The sequence below is a fragment of the Staurois parvus genome, unplaced genomic scaffold (genome assembly GCF_062004578.1).
Source record: "Staurois parvus isolate SC_StPar_1 unplaced genomic scaffold, SC_StPar_1.0 ptg000130l, whole genome shotgun sequence".
In the NCBI taxonomy this organism is placed as follows: domain Eukaryota; kingdom Metazoa; phylum Chordata; class Amphibia; order Anura; family Ranidae; genus Staurois; species Staurois parvus.
This window is the reverse complement of record NW_028317926.1, coordinates 1,884,728-1,903,501: the sequence shown is the minus strand read 5'-3', so window position 1 is coordinate 1,903,501 and position 18,774 is coordinate 1,884,728. Positions and strand designations below refer to the sequence as shown.

At 40.4% G+C, this 18,774-nt stretch overlaps 1 protein-coding gene across 2 annotated transcripts in view; it reads left to right on the top strand.

Annotated features, from left to right (window-relative positions):
• The window catches only part of ULK4 (unc-51 like kinase 4), an 898,798-nt gene that overhangs the window by 484,383 nt on the left and 395,641 nt on the right, over nucleotides 1-18,774 (top strand). For both annotated transcript variants that reach the window (XM_089672503.1, XM_089672504.1), the window contains exon 31: nucleotides 3,393-3,441. In XM_089672503.1, coding sequence (XP_089528629.1) covers nucleotides 3,393-3,441 — 49 coding nt within the window. The remainder of the gene's footprint in view (nucleotides 1-3,392; nucleotides 3,442-18,774) is intronic.

The window sequence follows — 18,774 nt, the reverse complement described above, 5'->3', positions numbered from 1 at the left end:
GCCCATCTGAAGTTTGCCATTGAACATCTAAATGATTCAGAGAAGGATTAGGAGAAAGTGATGTGGTCAGATGAGACCAATATTGAGCTCTTTGGCATTAGCTCGATTTTTCGTGTTTGGAGGAAGAAAAATGCTGACTATGACCCTAAGAACACCATCCCTACAGTCAAGCATGGAGATGAAAAAATTATGCTTTTGGGCTATTTCTCTGCTAAAGGTACAGGTGGACTTTTGCCACAAAGGCCAATAGACAGGGCCACACTGAACATGGGTCGTGGATGGGTCTTCCAGCATGACAATGACCCATAACATACCGCCAAGGCAACAAAGGAGTTGCTCAAGAAGAAGTACATTAAGTTTATGAAGTGGCCTAGCCAGTCTCCAGACCTTAAACCTGTCGAAAATTAATGGAGGGAGCTAAAACTTCGAGTTGCCAAGCGACAGCCAAGGAACCTTAAGGATTTAGAGAAGATCTGTAAAGAAGAGTGGACCAAAATCCCTCCTGAGATGTGTGCAAACCTGGTAACCAACTACAAGAAACGTCTTACCTCTGTGCTTGCCAACAAGGGTTTCTCCACCAAGTACTAAGTCATGTTTTGCTTGGGGATCAAATACTTATTTTACCTCCTTAGTGTTTAGTAATAGGAGTTCGTGAAGGGGGAGGAAAGAAGTGGGCTTTCATTTATCTGGAGTGTATATGTTCACGTGTGACTCTATAGTCATGTGGGCTGCATAAATAAGAAAAAGGGGGAAATGAAGAGCTTAGAATGAAACTGATTTGTGAGTATGTGCACATGCTGTGATATAACATGCTCTAAACGTTTCTCATAGTCTGGGCTTAATGATACTTTAACTACAATCACTAAGCTCTGGGGAAAATTAGTGCAACAGCACTTGCAAAGTACACAGTCTGTTTGCCTTTAATAAATCAATCCCTGTGTGTTGGTTGCTTCTTTATCCAATATGCTTCCCTGCATTCCTACTCCAGTGCTGCAGCCTTTTGAAAGTTCTATTCAGATACTAACCTTCTGAAAGTGGCATGTGCCTATGACTAGGTGTGCCTACCTTCTCACATGCAAAAGTTCTGGAACCAGGTGATTGCACTGAGCACTGTCCTGTAAGAGGCTGGGGAGTGTGACAGACCCAACCAGGACAGGGGCATTTGGAGGGGACTGCAGGCTAGACTCTTGCCTATTGATCATGGGCCCTGGTAACTGAGTTGTCTTTTTTCTTTGGGAAGTGTGTGCCGGGGGGGACCTTTGGAGTAGTTTTACTTTGGATTTAAGTCCATGTCTCCCCAAAACACACAGGCTCTGGCAACTGGAAGACCTCTGTGCCCAAACAATCATTGCCTTCTTCAACCCCCGCCTCCTAGACTCAGAGCAGATGTTAATATAATCAGCTCAAAACAACTTGATGCTGAAGTCTCTTGCTGTAGTCTGTTTATTAAGGTGTGATGTGTTTACCATTGTGTATTTGTTCCATTTTTAATTGAGTTACCTATTGTTTCTGTCTTTTGCTAGTCCTGCTGGAGGTTCTTACATGATGGGATTAATCTTGTGTCAGCTTTACCTCGTTATCCAATCAGTGTGAGATGTTTATCACAATGTGTAATATTCGTTTTCATTGTTCATGTGGGGACTGCACCTATTTCTAAAGTGTATTTGTATTTCTGTTCAAAAAACAGTTCCAGTTCCACCTAAGCTAGTGTCATCTAGTTCTTGGGTGCAATTCTCAGCTATAATACCTTGATCCTGTCTCCCAGTGGCGAGGAAGCAGTTCTCTGACGGAATCACCCAATCGGGCTGCCAGGAGGTCCATCACAGGGAGTATGGAGGGTACATGCATTCTCCATACCCAAAAGTTTGGGTTTAACTAGAGGTTCCAGGGAGGTATGAGGCACCTTAAGGTGCATGATGTGCAGCCTCTTTATAAGTTTGCGTTTAGTATGCCAAGTTCAGGTTCTCGTTCATGAAGTAGAAAAGTACATTCTGTGAAGGATAAGTAATAAAAAAATATTGAATGCTTTTGCATCAAACTTTTATTGGCATAGGTGCAAGACTGCACCCTGTTGTCTACTTCTGAGTATGTAAGGCTTAGTAGATCTGAACATAGGAACAAAAAAAAAATTCTTTCCTTGTTCTTTGTTTGTGTTGGTTGGGCTCAGAATGATGTAATATTGGGGTGGCTACAAACTTGTGTATGGGAATCATTCACTTTAGAGATGCTTATTTGTGTAACTATTTTTCTGGTATGTAGTAGCAATTTATAGTGATTTTACCTGTTTTGTATTATAGCAAAACAAAATATCCTGTCTTTTCATTAGACTGGAAATCTTTAAGGCCACTTTCATAAATGTCTTTCTGCATTTGTATGGATTTTACCAGATTAATAACTTTCTACATTTAACATGTTTTACAGTTTAGCTTGTTATGTGTGACTCTGTTAATTTGTTAAAACCTGTTCTCCTGTTCATAGTTGTTTGTCCAGCCTTCTAAAATGACCTCCCTTTTTTATCTTATCCTCCCAATTGAACAGCTGCCTCTTAATAAAATGAAATGTAGCTAACAATAATCAAGTGAAGCATACCAAAACTGTCCTCTATGCTTATCAACCCATGTATTAAATGAATGCATGCTGATAATTATACATTATTGGGGGACTGAACTGAACATCTGTTTACTGATCTTTTTATAACTTTTAGGCTGCATTCACAATATAGCATTTGGACAAGGTGCACACATTCATTAACGGCACCCCAAATGTGGAAAGCATAAGTTCAGAAAGGTGCATGAACTATTTTGTTGGATTTTTTCGCATGTAGGGTATCCCATTGAAATAAATGAGCTGCCCTTTGTGTGTAGTGCAGAACCGTGCATGTCTGCAATGCCTGGAGTTGTGTGTCAGTGTTAATAGGGCCTTAAGGGGCAAATGTAGAGGTTAGTATCAAAAGTGCATAATGAGAACATTAATCACAATAACATCTTTCATTAAAAGATAAGTTCACCTTCCGTTACATGTTACACCCATATTCAGGGTGTAACATGTTATAATCAGACCTGCCTCTGCTACCCGCTTTGACATCCGTGGCCCTCATTCACAGTCCTCTGTGAATAAGAGACTACATTTATTGTTTTTCACTAAAAGGTCAAGTTGTCCTTTCAGCAAAAGAGAATATGAAGATATTTTGTGTTACTTTATATCATAATGCAAAGGGCAGTAATATGTCATAAAGACATAGTTCAGTTGTAAAACCTTTGGTACATAAAGGTTAGGGTGAAGTGGGCAACAAATCCCTCTACCAAACTACTGTAAAGTAACAGCATAGTCTTCTTGAAACAGGATGCATGTACATATCATTCAAACATAGCCTTTTATTTATTTTTTTATAGCGACATTGAAGATAGCAACTTGATGCCTAACCTTTTCCAGGTGATTTTGGTAAGCATAAGTTTACTTTACCATTTTTGATAAAATATTATTGCTTGCATGCAGTGCCATGTGTGAAATAATTGTATATTTTACTTTTATATAGCTGAATTCTTTGAAAAACAGGAGAACAAGATTGCTTGTAGGAACTGTTGATTGGCAAAAGGACCTTTGTATGTCTTTTCTGCCAAAAAAACTCATTTTTTTTTAATAACACTGCCTACTGTGCATGTGCAGTGCAATGTACATTTTCAACATCTGTAATGTGCACAGGAGTTCTGCCCAGTTCAGGGTGGTGCAACTCCATGGAACACATGGGAGAGTTGTATTGTTACTGGCTGCCCTGGGGCCAAAGGAAAAAGACAATTGCTGCGGCCACTGCAAAGATAGCCCTGGGAACTGTGGCATGGCATAGAAGAGCACAGGGTTGTCCCTTTCTGAACAGGCCAATTTCAGAGGTAGTTTTGCCATAATGTACAAGCATGCCATGAATTGTGACTAGAACTCCCAGTGCACCCCAGCCCTCATTTCCACTTTTAATAAAATGTTTATTTTAGTTGTTCATTTTGGTTCATTTTATTAATTGCATTCTAAATTAAATTTTTAAGGAAGACCTTGATTTGTGTTCACATTAAAATATTGTTTATAAATGATTTTTGATTCAAAAGAACTTTAATATATTTTGTTAATATAGTAGCCAAATACTCTGTTTGATCACAATGTTATCAACCTTTTCTCTGTAAGAATGTATTTTTGGCTGCAGGGATTTTCCCATTTTTAAGAGTTTTTGAGGATGCAGACAAGCATTATAGTGCATTTCACTAGGGGCAGGAGACCAGTTTTTACATGCTAAAAAAAATTACTGAAATACACCTGAAAAAAATGTTTGAAAACACATAAAACCTACAGGTTTCCCATTACAGACTATGGGGTCAAAAATGACACATATCTGCTGCAAAAGTAGCTTATGTAGTTTTTACAGCATCAGGCATTCACTCATATGTGAATGGCTACAATTTATTTACATGGGATTTTGTTTTAAGAGTTTTGGAGCTTTGCGCTTCAGGCTACAAAATGCTCAGAGCTGTTTTATTTAAATAGAATGTGATTGCTTCCTAATTCCTCATTTCTTCACAACTTCTAAAGTCTTGTGAAAACTTAAATAACTTTATATTGTCATGTTTGCCTGATGTGATACGTATAAACCCCATAAATTGTACAGTCTTTACCAAATGATGTTTGATATTTATGAGTTTTTTGTTATGTAAGATCTTACGAACAAGAATTTAATATAGAGAACACCCATAACACTGGTTTCACAGTACACTTAGAGTTTTCTGAACACAGAGCACAGAAGGAACTTCTTTCTTCCTTTCCTTTATTTTCTTTCTTTTCTTTCTTCCCTCCTTGTTATTGTGGTATTACTACCATGATTATAAATGACAGTCTTCCTCTGTCAATGGTTGTTATGACCACTGTTGGGTGCAATAAATCTCCCAGTCTTGGACGTGAGGACTTGGACACCAGTGGAATCCCATCTTCTGTTCAGCAACCTATTGTATGCCATCCCTCTTCTGAAACACCTTCCTTGTCTATTCTTAAGGTTTGAGATGGAGTGCATGCCGGTGATCCTCATAGCTTCGAACTGGCACAGGCAGATGTGATACTCTGACTTGATGCTCTGTGGGTTCTTCCAGATCATTCAAGTCTTACCATCCTGCCTTATAGTCACATGCTTTAAAGGTGAGGCTGTTGAAGCCCAGGTCTTAATGGACAGAGGGTATTTTGAATTGGTGATTCCTGTCGTTCCAAAACTCTAGGAAGACAACTTCCCAAAAGGTCTGTCTTGCCTGGAAGACATACTTCATTTGGTGCAAGGAAGGAAGCTTTCATCTCAGGAATACTCTCTGAGATCAATTCTGTCTTTTTTGCAATCAGGCCTGGATCAGCATTTGGCCTGAGTACCATCAAGTGGCAAATTTCAGCACTTGCAATCTTGTTCCAAAGACTGCTAGCCTCCCATTTTTTTTTTATTAAGACCATTGGGACTCCTATGTGGTTCCTTGTTTGTTCACCTGTCACTCTACAGGATTTCACTTTGGTTTTATCAGCCCTTCAAAAAAATAATGTTTTGAACCTATCAGGGACATTCCCCTTTCCACTCTGCAAGGTGTGTATTAGAACTTTGTCCTCTAAAGAACCCTTTTATGCACAAGGACAAAGTATTATTATGGCCCTGAGCCTCCTTCCTTTCTATGGTATTTCTGACTCTTCACCTCAACCAGAACATTTTGCTTCCATCTCTCTGTTCGGCACCAGTACATCAGAAGGAAATTTCCCTTCATTGTCTGAATGTAATTAAATCTGTGCATATTTCAAGGAGAAACAGGTGTATGGACGCCACTTCCTCCCTCAATTACTGCTCCACCTGGTGCTCAGACCTGGAAGCTGCTGATGGTCCTGGAGATCAGGATTGGAAAAAGGAAAGGTCAGCACTCAGGATAATATTCAACCGTATACTCTATTATAATAGCATGTACATAGCTAAAAACAGCCAACGCGTTTTGCACAGTTAGTCATTAGTCATGGCCACGACTAAGGACTAATTGTCTGAAACGTGTTGACTTTTTAGCTATATACATGCTATTATAATAGAAGTATATGGTTAGATATTATCCTGATTGCTGACCTCTCTTGCTTTCAATTTGTGCATACTGTATTTACCTTGGAGCCACTGCTTTCAATAGAAAGACTGACTTTCTGTTTATCATTTGTGAATGCAAAGAGAAACCAGCTTTTCTTGCACCATTTCTCGGTGGCTCAGACAAACCTCCATTCAAGCTTATGGTTTTAATTAGATGAGCGAATTATTCAAAAATTCGATTCGGCTGATTCGCCGAATTTGCGGAATAAATTCGATTCGATGCGAATTTAACTTATTAAAAGGGTTTCTAGGCTTCAGAGAGCCTTTATATTAGTGCAGAACACTGTACCTTTAATTTAAATGCCCTTGGAGTCTGCTGGGGAAGAGAAATAATACTGTCAGTCAGTATGACATGCAGATGAGTGCCGTCGATCTTAGAATCACCGCACACTTCACTCATTTGGGCAGTCACGGGGCACGGAGAAGGAGAAGGAGAAGAAGAAGAAGAAGAATGAAAAGAAGAAGAAGAAGAAGAATGAAAAGAAGAATGAGAAGAAGAAGAAGAAGAATGAAAAGAAGAAGAATGAAAAGAAGAAGAAGAAGAATGAAAAGAAGAAGAATTCCAGTACAGCAAAAAGTGTATCTGCAGAGAGCTCCGCTATTTCTGACAGTTCTCTGACAGTTCCTTCACATTTACAGCGGTTGAAACATTGTATCTATTTGTTTCCGAATAAAAACATCTGTATCCTAAATGGAAACAAATAGATACAATGTTTCAACTGCTGTAAATGTGAAGGAACTGTCAGAGAACTGTCAGAAATAGCGGAGCTCTCTGCAGGGACACTTTTTGCCGGCTGTAGAAGGGATGAAAATCGGCCGATCGGGAAAAATTCGATTCGCGCATCCGAAGTTTGCTAATATTCGGATTCGGTGCGAATCAAATTTTTCCTAATATTCGAAACGAATTCCACTTCGCCAAGTTCGATTCGCTCATCTCTAGTTTTAATTATAGGATGCCATCCTTTCTTGTGAAGGCACACTCTGCTAGGACTGTCAGTGATTCTTGGGCTTTTTTGGAATCAGGCAACTGTATGCCACCCTTGCAAGGCTGCCACTTGCTTTTCTATTCACACGTTCTTCAAGTTGTACCAGATGGATGTTAACCACGTGCCTACTGGGCACTTATACCCCCTTCCTGCCCAGTCCAATTTTCAGCTTTCAGTGCTGTCGCACTTTGAATGACCATTGCGCAGTCATGCAACATCGTACCCATATACGCCGCTGGGTGTTTTATTTTTTGTGCTATATGCAAAAAAAGCGCAAAAAAAAAAGAAAAAGTTTTTCTTTGTTTCTATTATAAAATTTTGCAAACAGGTAATTTTTTTTCCTTCACTGATGTGCATTGATGAGACTACACTGATAGGCAGTACTGATGGGCATTGATAGGCGGCACTGATGAGGTGCCACGGATAGGTAGCACTGATGGGAATTGATAGATGGCACTGATGAGCTGGCACTGATGATGCTGCAGTGATATGCAGCAATGATGGGTATTGATAGGCGGCACTGATGGACACTGATAGGCCGCACTGATCGGTGACACTGACTGGCAGCACTGATGGGGGGCACTGCTGGGCACAGGTTGATGGCACTGCTGGAAACTTGTGGGTGGCACTGCTTGGCACTTGTGGGTGGCACTGCTGGTCACAGGTGGGTGGCACTGCTGGGCACTGATCATCAGTGCCCTGATGATCAGTGCTGATCTGTTTTCTGACAATTGCCGGTTATCGGCTGTACTTTCCTCACACTGTGACAGCATGAGGAAAGTGCAGCCGATAGCCGGCAAATGCATTTACCTGGTGATCTTCCGTGTCATTGGACACAGCTGATCACGTGGTGAAAGGCCGCTGTGATTGGCCTTTTACCACATCACATAATCAGCTGTATCTGTAGGACACAGCGATCACGGAGATCGCCGGGTGCGCACCGCTGGGGGTGCGCAGGAGGGCACGTTCTGGGAGGACGCCATATGATGCCCTCCCAGAACTGGACAACCACGCTGTAGCTGTCATTCAGCTATAGCACGGTTGGCAAGTGGTTTTAAAGCGTCATCTGATGCCAGCTTTGGGCTTTTTTTCTAGTGAACAATATAGGAAGTGTATGTTTTTGTGTGAGTAGAGCTAGGACATTTAGTTACTGTAAAGGTTTGTTTCTTAATGTTTGTTTTATATTTACCTTTACAAATAAGAATGTAATACAGAGATGCGTTGATGACAGCAGTTTGAGGGGTTTGACAGAGGCAACACATTAGTTCTTTCTTTCCTTGAGTCTCTTTCTAATTGAAAATCTGTGTGGAGCTTCTATGACTCATTCAGCTGTGTATGTAATTTGGAATTTTGCTATTTAACTCTGTAATTAACTAACAAACCTGAAGTGCATTTTACATGCCCCTTCATGATAAATACTGTAGAGAAATAACATAAAACAAAGTATGTGGGGAAAAAGTTAAATACTTACGTTACTCTGGCTTCCATCCATGCCACCTATGCAAGGGTGAAGTCATCATCTTACCAGAGTGGTCCTGGGGAATGTTGGTTACCCAAAATCTTTCAAAAAATGCAACAGCATTGGACACTGATCATTCCCTGGGATTTTGCTGGGAAAAAGGTGATGTCATGGGTAAGGTAACTACAGGTGAAACTTGAAAAATTAGAATATCGTGCAAAAGTTCATTTATTTCAGTAATGCAACTTAAAAGGTGAAACTAATATATGAGATAGACTCATTACATGCAAAGCAAGATAGTTCAAGCCGTGATTTGTCATAATTGTGATAATTATGGCTGACAGCTCATGAAAACTCCAAATCCACAATCTCAGAAAATTAGAATATTGTGAAAAGGTGCAATATTCTAGGTTCAAAGTGTCCCACTCTAATCAGCTAATTAAGCCATAACACCTGCAAAGGGTTCCTGAGCCTTTATATGGTCTCTCAGTCTGGTTCAGTAGGAATCGCAATCATGGGAAAGACTGCCGACCTGACAGTTGTGCAGAAAACCATCATTGACACCCTCCATAAGGAGGGAAAGCTTCAAAAGGTAATTGCAAAAGAAGTTGGATGTTCCCAAAGTGCTGTATCAAAGCACATTAATAGAAAGTTATGTGGCACGGAAAAGCGTGGAAGAAAAAGGTGCACAAGCAGCAGAGATGACCGCAGCCTGGAGAGGATTGTCAGGAAAAGGCCATTCAAAAGTGTTGGGGACTTTCACAAGGAGTGGACTGAGGCTGGAGTCAGTGCATCAAGAGCCACCACACACAGACGGATCCTGGACATGGGCTTCAAATGTCGTATTCCTCTTGTCAAGCCGTTCCTGAACAACAAACAACGTCAGAAGCGTCTTACCTGGGCTAAAGAAAAACAGACCTGGTCTGTTGCTCAGTGGTCCAAAGTCTTCTTTTCTGATGAGAGCAACTTTTGCATCTCATTTGGAAACCAAGGACCCAGAGTATAGAGGAAGAATGGAGAGGCACACACTGCAAGATGCTTGAAGTTTCCACAGTCTGTGTTGATTTGGGGAGCTATGTCATCTGCTGGTGTTGGTCCACTGTGCTTCATTAAGTCCAGGGTCAATGCAGCCGTCTACCAGAAGATTTTGGAGCACTTCATGCTTCCTTCCGCAGACGAGCTTTATAGGGATGCTGACTTCATTTTCCAGCAGGACTTGGCACCTGCCCACATTGCCAAAAGCACTAAAACCTGGTTCAATGACCGTGGGATTACTGTGCTTGATTGGCCAGCGAACTCGCCTGACCTGAACCCCATAGAGAATCTATGGGGCATTGCCAAGAGAAAGATGAGAGACATGAGACCGAACAATGCAGAAGAGCTGAAGGCCGCTATTGAAGCATCCTGGTCTTCCATAATACCTCAGCAGTGCCACAGGCTGATAGCTTCCATGCCATACTGCATTGAGGCAGTAATTGCTGCAAAAAGGGCCCAAACCAAGTACTGAGTACATATGCATGCTTATACTTTTCAGAGGTCCGATATTGTTCTATGTACAATCCTTGTTTAATTGATTGCATGTAATATTCTAATTTTCTGAGTTTGGGGATTTGGGGTTTTCATGAGCTGTAAGCCATAATCATCACAATTATGACAAATCACGGCTTGAACTATCTTGCTTTGCATGTAATGAGTCTCATATATTAGTTTCACCTTTTAAGTTGCATTACTGAAATAAATTAACATTTGCACGATATTCTAATTTTTCGAGTTTCACCTGTATATATTTACTAACCTATTTTTTCCTCACAGGCTTTGTTTTTCTTTATCTAAAGTGTTGTGACATTGATTGGTCATTAAAAAAGAGACAATTGGCTTTGTAGTAAAAGATCCGCTGTAAATCACATAATGAGCGTATTTTAGGGGAACTGACCATGAACTAAGTCAAGCAACTGAATTATGAAGGGCATTATAACAAGTATTAATCAAAAGTGGATTGTAGTGAGCGCTCTTGTATAAACACAGCAGCTAGAACACCTAAGGCAACCACAATGCCTCTAAATGCAAAATATAAACATGGGTAGTATAGTGCAGCGCTAAAAAAATTAAACTGAAAACAATAAGAAGTCAGTGTAATAATATCCGTGGTTTCCTTTAAAAGGGTGCAAACTTCCAAAGCTCTTGCGGCCTCAAATAATAGCAATGCGCACTCACCAGAAACGCATGGGTTATGCGCATGTAGGAATAATCATTCCAGATGTCAGATCCTTCAAAGATCAGATGGCAGGCATCCCTCTCACGGTGGGTCACCGAAAACTCCAAATTGGATCCTGAGGTCCCCTTTAAGGTCAATCAGGCACTCCACACTGATGGTGAAACTCTCTCCTCTGAATGGTACAGGCACCTTCTCTGTGGGGGTAACAGCTCCACAAAGGAGCCCCAGAAAAACAGGTGCCAGAGATAGTGTAGTATGTTTGAGAAAAATTTATTTGCTTCAGCATAAAATACAGGGTAGCATGCAGTTCCAGACCCATAAAAGGTTAAAGAATAGGAAAGTAGCAGTACTGACCCTAGTAAAGATGTCCGCCGAGCCTCCTCGTGGCTCCGGCGGTTCGAATGACGTCACGCTCTGCACAGCTCCTCCTTAGGCCTTTCGTGCTATAGGCACATCATCAGAGGGGAGGCTGTACAGAGGCGTGACTGACGTCGAAGGTTTATGTAGGGGAAGACGGCGCGTGCGCAGTTAGCCGCGGCCATCTTCCCGAAGTTTCAGACAGTGCGCATGCGCGTTAATGACGGCGCCATTTTGCCGTGGATCCGCGATACTACTAGCAGAATAGAAGGGACAGGGAGATTAATCCCATTAACCATTCAGGTCTAGCTAAAAGCTAGCCAGCCACAGACCCCAGGGAACAAATATGTGGCTAATATACACACATCTTCCATATACCCCAAAAGTAAAGTGACGGTGCTCAAGTAGTTGTAAAATGTAACAGTGGTATCTATGGCCTTAAAGTGGCCCCACAGTGATTGGCAAATAGCTATATTGGCGGACCACGGCAAGGTGGGTGCACTGAATATACATATTATGACAAATAAACAATCAATGATAAAATCTGGAACACAGTGCATTAATAGTATAAGAATTAAAAATATAAGAATTAAAAATATGTCAAAATTGGTGCCTCACTCATTCTGTTCGAATTATAAAGTATGAATGGATAAAATGAAAATGCCAATTAAACATAAAAATGTGATATAGCACTCTATATTCACATATCCAATAAAATCATATATGCTGTATAAAAATAAATACAGTATAAAATTGGGCACAGACTAAAAGAAAATATGAGAAGGCATAGTATATCAATCAGCTATTGGCAATGAAGCAGTTGACATCTACTTCTATGTTATGGCCTGCGGGATGTAATGTGTTAAGCTCAAACACCCACTTTGTTTCTGCTTGGGAGACCACTCGTGTTTTATTAATACCTCTCCAATGATGGCCAATCACATCAATGCCAACAAACTTCAAAGATGACGGGTCATTATTATGATGAATCCGATAATGGTTGGATAATGAATGCTCTCTAAAACCCTTTTTTATATTTGATACATGTTCACGCAAGCGGTCACGTAAACGCCTTGTAGTCCTGCCCACATATTGTTTCTGGCAAGGACACTGTAATAAGTATACAGCAAACTTACTATAGCAAGATATGAAATGTTTTATATTGTACGTTCTACCGGTGACAGATGATTCAAATGTAACAGCTCTGTGTTTTCTGATGTTATTACATTTGCAGATGACACATCTGTTACAAGGGTGGTAGATCATTGAATAAAGAAATATTTTTAGGGGGATCAACCACATTAGGTGCAATCATCTGTCTAACAGCATTTGCTTTACGGTAAATGATTTCAGGTTTCTCAGGCAAAATCTTTGACAATACCGGATCCATTTTCAAAATGCCCCAGTTTTTATTGATAATTTTATTAATTAATTTGTACTGGTTTGAAAAAGCAGTAATGAAGGGGCATATTTTTGTTGTGTGATTCCCTTTAGGTTTATTCAATAACATAGAGTTTCTATCCATCTGTGCCACAGTTTCAATAGTATAATCCAAAACCGCTTCATTGTACCCTTATTCCAAGAATCTATCTTTTAAAATATTTGCTTGAACCTGAAAAGTGTCTTTATTGGTACAGTTACCTCTAATTCTCATCAGTTGGCCTTTCGGAATGTTTGTTAGCCATTTAGGATGATGGCAACTACCAAGAGGGATGTAGCTGTTGCGGTCTGTGGATTTAAAAAATGATTTTGTGATAATTCTTCCATTAAAATTAACAAGAGTGAGATCTAAAAAGTTAATCTCCTGCCGACTGTATGTATAGGAGAGTTTGATATTTAAATCGTTATTATTAAGAGAGGTAAAAAAGTTAATAAGAGACTCCTCCTCCCCATTCCATAAAAGCAAGATATCATCAATGTATCTTTTATAGAACATCAATTCAGGCCAATCCCTAGCAAAAATAAGGTCCTCCTCCCAGCGGGACATAAATAAATTTGCCAGGCTGGGGGCGAATTTAGCCCCCATTGCCACGCCCTTAGTTTGCAAGTAATATGTCTTATTAAACCAGAAATAATTTCTGTGCATGGCAAACTCTAATGGATCCAGGATAAAATTCTTTTGGGCGGCAGGTAAAGTGCTATAGTGTGTAAGATAAAAATCAGTTGCTTCCATGCCATCTTTATGATTAATGTTAGTATATAAAGAGGCGACATCTGCCATCACCAAAAATGTATCAGGGGATGTAACTAAAGTGCTTGTTTCATTGAGGACCTGCTTGGTATCTCGTAAGTAGGATGGCGTTTGTGAGACCAATGGTTGGAGGAAGAAATCGACATATTCCCCAATCTTAGAGCATAAAGACCCGATGCCACTCACTATTGGTCTGCCTGGTGGTTTAATGGGGTCTTTATGAACTTTCGGCAGTATGTTTAGGACTGGCAACCTTGGGGTTATTGGGCATAAAAATGCTTTTTCTTTTTTGTTTAAAATGCCCTCTTCATAACCTCTATTGATAATATTTGTCAGGGAACGTTTATATTCCACCATAGGGTCTTTAGGTAAAAGGGTGTAGGTGGTCTTATCACTCAAGATGTTATTCACCTCCTTTATATAGTCATCTTTTTTAAGAATCACCATGCCACCACCCTTATCAGCTGGTCTGACTACCAGATCCTTCCTTTCAAGTAACAACTTAATAGCCTTCTGATCTCCTGTTTTATCGAAAGACTTTTTAAAAGGTATGTCCCTTAAATCCTTCAGGACCTTATCCCTGAATACATTCACATAGGAGTGGGCCTGAGGAGGGGGATTGTAGGTCGATGCGTTATGCAAATTAGAGTGGGTGAACTTGTCAGTGGTCATGTTTTTAATAATAGGGTTAGTTGCAAAATATCTCTTAAGTGATAGTTGTCGTGTAAATTTGTGTATGTCCATATAAGTGTCAAATTTACTCAAACTTCTGGAAGGGGCATATTTCAATCCCTTATCCAATAGTAGTAACTCATTATCTGTTAATTTTGTTCCACTAAGGTTAAAGATCCCTTGTCCTTTTACAACTTACTTTTCTTGGGGGTGTCTATTCGTTCTCTTTCCTCCTCTCTTTCCCCTCCGGTGTCCCTTCTTTTGCGCGTTGTGCCTTCCCCTAAAAAAGGCTGTTTTGGGTAATTGGTTTGCTGTTGGTTATGATTATATCCCGAGTTTGGTGGCGATGCCCTATAAAAATTATTATTATGGGAGTTTTTATTATTGTATGTTGGTTGTTGCCAATAATCTCCCTTATTTGGTTGATAATGAGCCCCTTTGTTCTGGTTGTTAGGCCTTCTGTTGTTCCGTGGTGAGGGAGGATAGGGTTTATTCTGTTGTCCCTGATATTGTGAATGGTAATATTGGTTATTATTGTAAGGATGTGGGGGGTAGTAATTCATGTGGGGCATAGCTTGTTTATTGCGAGAGGGTATGTAATCCTTTCTAGATGGGGTATTGGCATTATTAGGATGCCAACAATGATCACGTGACCCCATGTTGTCTTAATAGAGATCTTGTAAGGGCTCAAACCTGTTTGAAATAGGTGGAGCATAATGATGATAATCATGCGTTTTGGTATTATGTTTATTTTTATGATGATTCCTATTATTCATAGGTCCTGTTACTGGAGGTTTTAAATTAGATGAATCATTAGGGTCACTCTGTTTTTGCCAGTCAAATACCACCTTCTCGGAATAGTCTCTATAATCCCTTTGGAATTTTTTCTTCTTTTTAATTCTTTGTTCCCTTTCAACCCCTTCCATATGTGTTTTTAATTTATCAGATTCTCCTATATATTTATCAGTGCCCTTAAAGGGGGTTAATTTCTCACGTACCAAATTAATCTCCTTGTCCAAATGGGCAAGTTTCTTCCTTTTACGTATAATCAAGAATTTCAATAAGTCAGTACCCATATTGTTAAAAAATTGATACCATTCAAGGTGACTGCTATGATCCTCTGAGTCTGGGCGGATATCCCAGCGAAGCGATCTGGGGACCATTTGCTCTTTTACATATTTCTCCAGGAATGATATATCCCAAAGAGTTTTAATCTCTGCTGTTGTTAGATTCTTTAAATGTGTAAAAAGTCCTTTTAAATCATCGTTCTCATTATCCAACGTAAAGAAATCATCAGAGATGGCACTCCTAGATAAACGGAGGTCAAAAATATCTCCCATTTTACAGATATCTGATCTAGAGCAGCTACAAACTAATAATGGTAAAAAGAGACAAAGTCAAAAGTGGATTGTAGTGAGCGCTCTTGTATAAACACAGCAGCTAGAACACCTAAGGCAACCACAATGCCTCTAAATGCAAAATATAAACATGGGTAGTATAGTGCAGCGCTAAAGAAATTAAACTGAAAACAGTAAGAAGTCAGTGTAATAATATCCGTGGTTTCCTTTAAAAGGGTGCAAACTTCCAAAGCTCTTGTGGCCTCAAATAATAGCAATGCGCACTCACCAGAAACGCATGGGTTATGCGCATGTAGGAATAATCATTCCAGATGTCAGATCCTTCAAAGATCAGATGGCAGGCATCCCTCTCACGGTGAGTCACCGAAAACTCCAAATTGGATCCTGAGGTCCCCTTTAAGGTCAATCAGGCACTCCACACTGATGGTGAAACTCTCTCCTCTGAATGGTACAGGCACCTTCTCTGTGGGGGTAACAGCTCCACAAAGGAGCCCCAGAAAAACAGGTGCCAGAGATAGTGTAGTATGTTTGAGAAAAAATTATTTGCTTCAGCATAAAATACAGGGTAGCATGCAGTTCCAGACCCATAAAAGGTTAAAGAATAGGAAAGTAGCAGTACTGACCCTAGTAAAGATGTCCGCCGAGCCTCCTCGTGGCTCCGGCGGTTCGAATGACGTCACGCTCTGCACAGCTCCTCCTTAGGCCTTTCGTGCTATAGGCACATCATCAGAGGGGAGGGCTATACAGAGGCGTGACTGACGTCGAAGGTTTATGTAGGGGAAGACGGCGCGTGCGCAGTTAGCCGCGGCCATCTTCCCGAAGTTTCAGACAGTGCGCATGCTCGTTAATGACGGCGCCATTTTGCCGTGGATCCGCGATACTACTAGCAGAATAGAAGGGACAGGGAGATTAATCATTATAACAAGTATTGCTTGCATGAACAAGCAGCTGTGACAGTAATCTCTTTGAGTGAGAACTTGGGATAAAGTTCTAAAAAAATGATACATTCCAGTTTCTAGTGCCACAAAGACATCCCAAATGTAAAATCAAATGATGCTGTGCAAAGCAACAGGTTCAACTTAGGTGTCAGACCAATCACCAAGCAATAGGGCTGTCATATGAGAGAAAGAAAAGGCTGGACATATTTGGTATTTAACTACTTGATACATGCTCATATATGTTATGGGAAATTTTGAGATTTGTTTGTGTGAACTAAAATTCATTATTAGTGGTTTCCTGAAACAATAGATTTTATAAAGAGTTATATCTTGAGATAGAAATATGGCAACTACCTTTTTTATTCTTATGGGCCCTGCTTTCAGAAAATATACAGTATATTTTTTTAAGTGCATTTTTATGTAAAAATTAAGATTTTAGCATGTATCTGAAAATGTTTAAAAATTAGTCCGTAAGCAAAAGGGTTGGAATTATTTCATTTAACTTAATTGCTCAGTAGCTGTGGCATGGTTGTGTGGCAAAATCATCAGGTTTACAGTGGGCCACAATTACGGATGCTGGTTTATGTAAACATTTTCTATCACAATAAGCTAGTGTTTTTTCGTATTATAAATGGCACAACATACATGTTTAACCACTGTTTATAGATTTTTTTTTGTGTATATATCATACAGTGGGGCAAAAAAGTATTTAGTCAGCCACCAATTGTGCACGTTCTCCCACTTACAAAGATGAGAGAGGCCTGTAATTGGCATCATAGGTAGACCTCAACTATGAGAGACAAAATGAGAAAACAAATCCAGACAATCACATTGGCTGATTTGGAAAGAATTTATTTGCAAATTATGGTGGAAAACAGGTATTTGGTCACCTACAAACAAGCAAGATTTCTGTCTCTCACAGACCTGTACCTTCTTCTTTAAGGGGCTCCTCTGTCCTGCACTCATTACCTGTATCAATGGCACCTGTTTGAACTTGTTATCAGTATAAAAGACACCTGTCCACAACCTCAAACAGTCACACTCCAAACTCCACTATGGTGAAGACCAAAGAGCTGTCGAAGGACACCAGAAACAAAATTGTACACCTGCACCAGGCTGGGAAGACTGAACCTGCACTAGGCAAGCAGCTTGGTGTGAACAAATCAACTGTGGGAGCAATAATTAGAAAATGGAAGAAATACAAGACCACTGATAATCTCCCTCGATCTGGGGCTCCACGCAAGATCTCACCCCGTGGGGTCAAAATGATCACAAGAACGGTGAGCAAAAATCCCAGGACCACACGGTGGGACCTAGTGAATGACCTGCAGAGAGCTGGGACCAACGTAACAAAGGCTACCTTCAGTAACACACTACACCGCCAGGGACTCAGATCCTGCAGTGCCAGACGTGTCCCCCTGCTTAAGCCAGTACATGTCCGGGCCCGTCTGAAGTTTGCTAGAGAGCATTTGGATGATCCAGAAGAGGATTGGGAGAATGTCATATGGTCAGATGAAACCAAAATAGAACTGTTTGGTAGAAACACAACTCGTCGTGTTTGGAGGAGAGAGAATGCTGAGTTGCATCCAAAGAACACCATACCTACTGTGAAGCATGGGGGTGTCAACATCATGCTTTGGGGCTGTTTCTCCGCAAAGAGACCAGGATGATTGATCCATGTACAGGACAGAATGAATGGGGCCATGTATCGTGAGATTTTGAGTGCAAACCTCCTTCCATCAGCAAGGGCATTGAAGATGAAACATGGCTGGGTCTTCCAACATGACAATGATCCCAAACATACCGCCTGGGCAACGAAGGAGTGGCTTCGAAAGAAGCATTTCAAGGTCCTGGAGTGGCCTAGCCAGTCTCCAGATCTCAACCCCATAGAAAACCTTTGGAGGGAGTTGAAAGTCCGTGTTGCCCAGCGACAGCCCCAAAACATCACTGCTCTAGAGGAGATCTGCATGGAGGAATGGGCCAACATACCAGCAACAGTGTGTGCCAAGCTTGTGAAGACTTACAGGAAACGTTTGACCTCTGTCATTGCCAACAAAGGATATATAACAAAGTATTGAGATGAACTTTTCATATTGACCAAATACTTATTTTCCACCATAATTTGCAAATAAATTCTTTCCAAATCAGTCAATGTGATTGTCTGGATTTGTTTTCTCATTTTGTCTCTCATAGTTGAGGTCTACCTATGATGCCAATTACAGGCCTCTCTCATCTTTGTAAGTGGGAGAACTTGCACAATTGGTGGCTGACTAAATACTTTTTTGCCCCACTGTATATAGTTTTTCTATTTATTTACACTTGACTGATGAAACCTTAGTACAAGACTGTGCAGACTGTAACCTGTAAGCGTTCTGTCTGAGAATAAATGCATTTATTTTGTCAAATAAAGGAAAATGCTACTCTGAAGTTGCCTAACTTAATTTGGTTTCAAATAATTTACATTT